The sequence below is a fragment of the Daktulosphaira vitifoliae genome, unplaced genomic scaffold, assembly GCF_025091365.1.
Source record: "Daktulosphaira vitifoliae isolate Bord-2020 unplaced genomic scaffold, ASM2509136v1 Scaffold_3, whole genome shotgun sequence".
In the NCBI taxonomy this organism is placed as follows: domain Eukaryota; kingdom Metazoa; phylum Arthropoda; class Insecta; order Hemiptera; family Phylloxeridae; genus Daktulosphaira; species Daktulosphaira vitifoliae.
This window is the reverse complement of record NW_026099574.1, coordinates 20,999,181-21,008,686: the sequence shown is the minus strand read 5'-3', so window position 1 is coordinate 21,008,686 and position 9,506 is coordinate 20,999,181. Positions and strand designations below refer to the sequence as shown.

The 9,506-nt window shown below is 21.9% G+C and overlaps 1 protein-coding gene across 1 annotated transcript; it reads right to left on the bottom strand.

The window, feature by feature from the left end:
* Positions 1-7,726: 7,726 nt before the first annotated feature.
* LOC126901016 (protein NDUFAF4 homolog) lies at positions 7,727-9,506 on the bottom strand. The gene is made up of 4 exons (XM_050677130.1): positions 9,114-9,506; positions 8,965-9,053; positions 8,457-8,673; positions 7,727-7,959 (listed from the first exon to the last, which is right to left on the bottom strand). Exons 1-4 carry the CDS (start codon positions 9,256-9,258, stop codon positions 7,793-7,795), a joined length of 618 nt encoding a protein of 205 aa, XP_050533087.1. The 5' UTR covers positions 9,259-9,506; the 3' UTR covers positions 7,727-7,792.

Genomic DNA, 9,506 nt, shown 5'->3' with positions numbered 1-9,506 from the left:
CACAAAAAAAAAAAAAAAAAATAAAAAAAAAAATAAAAAAAAAAATAAACACATCATGGTAAAATTAATACCTTCTCAGCTTCGCATCGAAGCTAAAAAATATCTTTTTATCATGATTCATATAATTATCCTAGTCATTACGTAAAAACAAAATTAATATGTGATTGATTTAATTAAATTTTATCCAACGATTATTACAAATGGTATCAAAATGAAGTCATTTGTGAAATAATATTTTAAATGATGTTGAAAATAAATAAAGAAATTAGTTCATAATTTTGTTAATAAAATTAAGAATTAAAAACAATTTAATGATTAATAATTCTATGCCTATTTTTACTCGCATTGTGATAATATTTAAAAGTTTATTTTTAAATTAGTTATGAAATGATTGTCAAACTCAAAATAAAAATAAACATGCTTACAACTATTAAGTTTTTGATAAAAACTCACATTGATAATAATTTTTAAATATTTTACTGAAGTAAAAAAAATTACTAATACATCTATTTTATTAAATTACTATTTTAAAGTAATTTTTCTTATACAAAGTGTATTGCATTAGGTGAAGGACCCAAATTTGATATTTATTCTGGTACTCCAAAACAAAATTATTATTCGCGTATACTTGTTTTAAGCGCTAAATACATACTATATACATTGTATGTGTTTAATGCTTATGATAGTAATGTTGTTCTCATAATATGTAAACGTATTTTTTGTTGCTTTTTTAGTTAAATATTTTTAAAATTTTTTAGTTTCAAAATAATATTTTAAATAAATATTTTATTTTGAATTAGAAGAATTTTGAATTTACATTTTATTTTTGTAACATGACGGAAGTATAGGTCAGTTATTGGTCTAATATTTTTTTCTGTTGCACGCCATAAGGTATTTTTGACCAAATTTCAAGGTTAATTCAACTCGATAGTAACTTATAATTTAATAAAAAAAAATCTTTGAAGGACATATTATTTCATTATCGCACATTTTACTTATGAATCATATTATTACCTACTGATACATATTTTGACTAAGTGTCCTAATATTACTCTTAGCAAAAAGAATCAAATCAATATTATTTTGTTAGAATTATTATCTACCTACTTTACAATCATTTCACACTCATAATCTTAAACAAATCGCGTATTCGTTACTTTATATGGTTGGCATATATAACAATATTAGTAGTTAGCTGATAGATTCGTAAATTCAATTAAGCTATTATGACTTATTAATCGATATTAAATTGATTTTTTATTTAAAAGGGAGGATTTAAATTTTTGATGTTATAAGGAATTCCTTTTATTGTAGAAATGATTAGCATATTAATTAAGTTACATTTGACGAAATCACTTGAAGAGGTAATTGTAAAATAAAATGTAATTAAATGATAGTCTTGTGTATCAATTATAATATTTAAGGTCTAATGAGAAAGAAAGTATAGTCGAAATTATTTTTAATGGTCATTGGGCTAACCCTAAAACTGATATTTATGTATACAAGTAATATTTTGAAGTAGACAAAAACAATTTACAATGCACGGCATACCATTTAAATTTACCAACAGTTAACATAAGTAGTTATCTATTTGAATAGACACTAAAATAAACTGTTTACTTACAATTTCAATTGCATAATTATTCATATCTATAAATAGATAGATTTACAATTCAATAATTCACACCCTTTTAGGGTAAGGCTGTCACTAATTAAAAACTTGGTTTTTAGAAAAATCCATTTAAAAAATGAATGTTCCCTAATAATTAATTAAACGTATGTTTTTTAAGTTTATTGCAAAAACGATAGTTGGGCTATGATTTCACTTTATATTATAACAAATTGCTATCGTCGTATTTTGACCTTTGCATGTATTAGAGACACGATTTGTTCATTATTATTAGTGGTATTTCGCAGAAAACCTTTTTATATATTTAAGGGTATACTTTTATTTGTGATTGTATACTCTTAAACATAAATAGTACATAAGTATTATTTTTCTAGAGTGTACGGTAATTAAAAAAATTGTTATTTGGTATGCGCCATATACCTGCGTAACACCCCAAAACACCACTGATTATTACTATTTTTTCTAACAAAGTGGAAAAATTAAGAAACATTAAGAAGATTTATTTTAATATCTCCAGATTAATACCAAAAGTAAAATTTATTCCAAACATTATGTTTATACCTTAACATAATTGTTCTTGAATAAATATCATATAAATAAATCCTCTATAACAATACATTATTATAAAAATACAGAAAAGTGTCGTTAAAACAATTTTTTATTTTTCTATACTTGTTGCTTTTTTTGACATGTTGATGTTAAACATATAGGTGTATATCATATTACTCCTAATATCTTGCTAATATTTTTGCTTGAACTAACAAATAATAGATTTTATTAATTTGTTCAAATGTAAACAAATTGTATGTAACAAGTAATGACGAATTTTAATTGTTTATTTTTGATATAATAATTTTTGTTCTAAAATAATAAGGCAACATATTTGTACTTATTTTAATTTTTATATACCTCGTATCATAAACTATTTAATTTATCGAAAATTAAAAATTAATAGTTTTTTTGTTGGTTTCTTTTAGTTCAATGATTTTCTCGATGTATCAGTTAAAAAATAAAAGAATTATTTTCATTCCTTATAAATTTTAAGGGTGCCAACTTTAATTTCTCAAATGATAACATACATTTGCTAATTAACTAGCTTATTTAATAGATAATCGTCTAATTAAGAAAATTATTGAACAATAACAACATGGGACTATAATTTCAGAATTTTTTGACATATTTATATCAAGGCCACAAGAAGAGTATGGCTGGAAAATGTCTAGTTATAGAAATAACAGCACCCACTCCTCACCTTTAGTTTTTACTTAAAATTGTTAATAACTTCTGAAATACTGGCCCAAAAGTTGTTATTGGCCGATCATTTCCTGAATTAGATTATTAATAAAGAAATAAGCTAATTATTTATGAGTGTTTCTAAAATTTCAAATATGAAGATAAAATAATTAATGAAATTTTCATTAATAATTTATAATAATTAAATATGTACACGCATTACAAATAATCAATTATGTACATGTGTAATAGGAATTACAATTTCAATGATTTCCATTTTAGCTCAAATTATAAATATTTTAGGAAATATAAAATAGTACTTATGATACAACTATGATATGTATAATTTACACAAGTTTTTATGACGCACAGATAATCCACTTCATTTATCATCCTAAAATTCACTTTCGCAATATTAATGACATCACGTATTAATCGAATTAATAGCTGCAATTATTAGTATCATATTTATGCATTATTCTTCATGGTTGACATAAGAACACTTTTTTTTTAACAAATCTTATAAAAATAAATGAATAAATTTTAAGAATACAATATAGTTCAACTATTATAATATTACATGTATTAAATTGATAGAATTTTATTATTAGTAGAATATAAAACTAAATTAGATCATTTTGGGTATTGAATATTTACTTATATCTTTCTATACGTGGTAAAGTCTCTTTTTATCAATTTACTGTAGATGTAAAAAACTTTAGGATTTATGTATTTGTCATTGTATAGGAACGAGGTTTAGTTTATGACCATGAAAAATGTACCATTAAGTTTTACTTTTTTGGTACTAAAAAAGAAATTGGTACACATTAGTCCAAAAATAAAAAATATGACTAATGAAGTTTTTCCACATAGCCGCCGTTATAATACGGTTTGTTATAAAAGCATTTTATATCAAAAATTATGTTTTTATCAAAAACATTGAAATTGAATAATAGTATTGATAATTCGAAACGAATTGTGACATAATTTTGATACTAATATTAATAATTTAGTATTTAAAAAATAGATAAATATAACATACTATGTATTTATTTTATCAAAATAAAAATATTTTCCCGGTAAATTATCAAATTATGTGAAGTCTTATATGAGATGTAAAACTAGAAACTGAAATAATTTCAGGTTTTAACAATTTTTATTATTTTTAATAAATTATAATTTAATAAGTATACAATCAACTAATTAGTTCATCTACATCGAATTTTTTTAGTACATGGTCAAAAAAAGATTATAGAAATCAAAAACATTATGAGACTATCTTTGAAAACTTATTTGACCTTAAAATTTGTTCTTATTTAGTTTAAAAATCCAAAATTAACTAAAATATACTCTTTCATATTATTGATAAAAATCTAATATTGGTCACCTAATATACTAGATATGGTTTAAAATGTTAAAATATTTCAATCATTTGGTTTCTAAGCTTGGTGAGATGTTTACAATCTTTTTTAAACATCACTAAAAAAAACATCAATTTAAAATTTATAAATTGTGACACATTGCAATTTTATTTTATATATAAAATCCATATATTTTTTAATGTCACTTATAGACAAAGATTTAAAAAACATGATGAAGGCACCAAAAAGATTTTTCTTCAGCCTTAAAATATATTTTTATAATAGAATACAACAAGTTTTCAATAATTTATGGTAGAAGCATCGAAAATTTATAGTGTTCGAAGTATAAATCAGAAGGTTAAATGATTTATACTTAGAGTGTGTTCCTGCATGGTAAAAATGAGTGATACAGGTGTTTATAATTTACTCATTTTTTGTTTCTATTAAGTGTTTTTATAAATAATTTTAATAGAAAAAAGATAAATTTACAATAAAAGACTAATATGAAATAATACGGTTACTTCTATTCTTTTTTTATATAACAAACACTTCTTGATACCATAGAAAAAGTGTTAACAATTTTAACAAACTTAATAAATCTAGTAATTTAATAGCTAAATTAAAATAAGAGTTTGTGGCATCAAAATTATTCTTTAGAACTAATCATTAAAATGACTTTCTCAAAATTTCAAATTATTAGATAAATATTAATTTTATAAAAAAAGTTATTTTTTTTTTTTTTACGCAATAAAGAAATATTACAAATATTTAATTTTTAATAAATTGAAAAAATGTAAGTAGATCAAAAGTTATAAATAGTGTTAGATTTATTACACTCTCTGTACAGATTAATTTTGACAAAAATGCTCATTTTCTCAGGAACTTTTAAATTTTTGTTGAAAAATATTGTCTGGTTCAAAAAACTCTGTAATAATGTATGTAGTTAAATCATTTTTTTTTTTCATATCGTCAGTGATAGGAAGCTTTAACTTTCTTAAATAGGAAACCCTAATTTTAACTTGCTAATATGATAAAGGGAAAATTTACAAACAATTTTGTTATAATTTTTTTTATCCGATACAACCGTTTATCTATTACTACATGTTAACCCACTTTCCTTGTTGCAGGACATAATTTTTATTTAGTATTGAAGTATTGTTTATCTGTGTATAAGTATCTTTAGTGATATTAGACTACTATAACACATATAGAGATAATGAAAAATTATTATAAGTGCTGAATAAATGACCAATAAAATATCGATTTAGGTTTGAACACGTTAATTTGTCACGAAAAAAAGAACCTTTGTATGAAAATGTAGAAATAGTTTTAAAATTCTATTAATTTTTTTCTATCATAAAATGTAGTCTATACACATACAAACAATCAAATTTATCTGAGATATTATCTGTTAATGGCGCTGTAAAATATGTCCCACGCATAGGTCACGGAGGGTAAAGGACGTTAATGTACAAGGTTTAAAGTGGTTCTATTACTATCATAATGATAGTGTTATGACTATTTTTTAGCCATATTTTTCAAAATAACTTGTAATAAAAAACCGCTTTTTGCTTATATATTATTTTTAAGTTTATTGTTAAGAACATTTATAAAGAATTTTAAAATGATAAAAATGAATTTTTTTATTTCTTGTTACTTTTTTAAATAAAAAATATCTATGAAATTTTTTGCATGATATAAAGATGATTAAAAAAACTAATATTAGTTTATTTATAATCGAACTATCAAAATATTGATAATATCTAAATTAAACCACACAATTTTTTTTATTAAATAAGTGAAATCCGTTGTGGTCATGGTAACTAGACATGTAATTATTACATTATTTAATGGTAATATTTAATTGGTAATTGCACTAAATTTTGTAAAATATAGAATCTAATTTATTTTTTGTATTTTTAATGGATTTCTGAAATAATTAATTCAATTTAGGCACTATGCATAGGCAACTTTATAACATAATATATTTCTTAATTTACGTTTTAAAAATTGTATAAGCTTTAAATATAGCTTTATTTAAGCTGCATATAAAAACAAGGATTATCCTGTGCAAATGTTATAATAACAATTTTAATTGAAGTAAACCATTTTTAATGCTCAAATTAAATTTCAAATGAACTTGATTATTAATTCAATTGACCTTCATTTATTAATTAAAGTGTACAAAATCTCATAAATAATAAAACAATATTTAACTTAAGTATCTAAAACAAGACATTTTTATTCAATATACATATAATATATTAATTAATTCCCAAATTAAAGAAAATCCTACAATAATAGTAAATATTATTTTTCATAATTATCTCCTTATCCTTTATTACAACTCTTTGAGGTCGGCTCTATTTTATGATTTAATAAAGTTTCTACACCCGCTTTCGACCTAACACAAATTCATTTTGGCTGAAGAAACCAGTATAGGAACAAGGTATGTGTTACTGTTTAAGTTCCCATTCGGAAACTAATAATAAACAGCGCAGCTGAACAGTAACATTTAAAGGCGCTGTTTGAACACTGCATCACAACACGCTCCCAATATACATATATATGTATCAAACAAATTTTAGAAAGAAATATCTAAATAATGCTTTCCTCTTGAAATTAGGATTTTTATATAATAAAAATCACAAATTTAAATTATTTCTAGCTTAATGTATAAAATATTAAAGAAAAATAAATGTTTAATATTTATCAAAACACACAATTTCAATTTTAATATATTAATAAGAAAGGACATCAACATATCACAAAAAATATAATCCTGTGTAAAATATTGATCTAAAAAAAAAATGAATGAATACTGTGATATTACTTGTGGTAATGTAGCTTTAATTAATTAAATGTATGCTATTAACTCATTTTGTTATAAAAAAATGTGTGGTAACAATTTTATGACTAGTTTAGAAAAATAAATAAATAATAAGATAGAATAAGAATATAAACACATAGTGAAAACAGAAAAAAATTAGTTATATACAGTCTTTTTGTAATTAACACATTATTAATTATATTATTATTATTTATTTTAATAAAATAAAACTATAAACTCAATGTTTTTATGTTAACCTACTAGATCAGCTATCTCTTTATATTTACCCTATTTTTTCGTACTTCAATTAAATAGATTGTTATACTGCACATATATACATAATTTATATATTTTATACTGTTAGTCGCTTAATTAGCATGGTTACATTTTATAAAGAATATCCAAATATGGTTTTTTCTTTAGCATTTAGATAACTTAAAGTAAAATAAATTTCTTGGGTAAACTACTAATTTTTTACAAAAAAAAAAAAAAAAAAATCTCAAAAAAATGCTGCTAATGTAAATTTTGCTAAAAAGAGTTAATATATTTTTAACGGATAAATTTTGTTTGTCTTCTAAATACTGTTTAATTACTGTTAATATAAGAAAGTAAGCTTTGACTATATGACTATTTTATTACTTTATACAAAGTTAAACTAATAAAAAACAGTAATGATTGCAAACAATAATAAAAACAATTTATTTTCATACTAATATTATAATCCTAACAAATAAAAAGTCATTTTTCTAGGTATTTATATTGCTTTTCATTTTTATCATGCATCAAATCTTTCTTTATTCCATCAAATGTACTTGAAATAAATTGTTGAGCTTTTGATTTTGGCTTGTCACGCATATTTTGTGGTATATACATATCAAACACACGATAGTAATTGAGTATATTTTCTGCAAAAATTAGAATAGTCAATATGACGTTTTAAATATAAAATTCATATTTATTATCTATATTTTTTCACTTAATATGATTAGATTACTGAATTTATAATTCTAAGTATTTTATTTTTTTATTTTTGGTATCTAGCACTAAAATATCTTTTCATACAAACAATTTGTGTGTTACAAAAAAAAAAAATAGATATATAAATAAATAGATGAGGAATGATAGACCATGTTTACAACTAACTAACTATTAATTTATTATAAAAAAATTGCTTTTTGATTTTATTAATTTGATATATGAACTATATAATATGGTAACATAAAATAACTAAAACTAAAACCTCTTAAGAAATCATGCAAGCTCCATAGATTATCACCCATATTTGATCTATTTATTTATATAAAAGGTATAGTTTAAATCAATATATATAATTAATGTAATTATTAATTCTAAAATTTAAATATAAAACTGCATAACTAGTGAGATATTATAATAAACTTACCCATAACTTTCACGTCTATTTTGAGTTTTTTAGCTAATATTTCAGCAGTAAATTGTTTTTTATCTTTATGATGATCTGATATACATTCAACAATTTGTGATAAAGTATAACGCCCTTCAGGTACTTCAGAAGGTTCTTTCATAAAAAATCCATAAGAAAAAACTTGTTCTCTATTTTGTGGTAACTTAGCTTTGGTTTTCACATAATTATCAGGATGCTGAAAACAAATTCATAATAATACTTTTAATTAAAATTACTATTTAATTTTTTTTTTTCATAAATATATTTTGCAATTTTTTTAAAAATAGAATGTTAATTTATTGATATAAATATTAGTTTAATTTAATACCGATATAAAAAAAATGTTCCCTTGTAATTATTACATTGATGTTTGAATTATCCTGATCAAGCTTATAGAATATGGAGAAACTAATATTTAAATATTAAAGTAAAAAAATATTGATATTACATTTTTTATGAAATAAGCTAAACCATTGTATATACTTACATCACCTGTTGAATTAACATAAACATCTTTCAAATTTTTTTCAAGTAAGGAATTTTTATTGATCACTTCTTCTTTCATCTGAGGATCATCTAAAACAAAATTAATGTTTGTATAATTCTTTGTTAATGATGGTATAATAATAATAATACCCTGCATCATTTTTTTTAGTCGCTCAACATCAGTTTTATGAAGAGGAGCAGGAATAGGTTTTTCTTTATTAATGATACGTTCTGTTCGATCAATTACATTGAATCTTCTAATTTTGCGAGACAAGTGTGATCCTACCAGTCCCATTGTAGGTATTCTGGTATAAGTATACTGATTGTGAAATATATTTAAAAATAAATTACATGATATAAAAAAATAATTGGTATAACCTAACTATTCAATTATAATGTAAATTGTTTATTTTTATTTACACAACAGTAATGAAGAAAAAAGTTTAAATTTTTCTTAAATTTTGAAAATTGGTACACAATTTATATAATCTAAATAATGAATAGAACAATTAATTTTTAAATTTACAACCTTACTTTTAATAT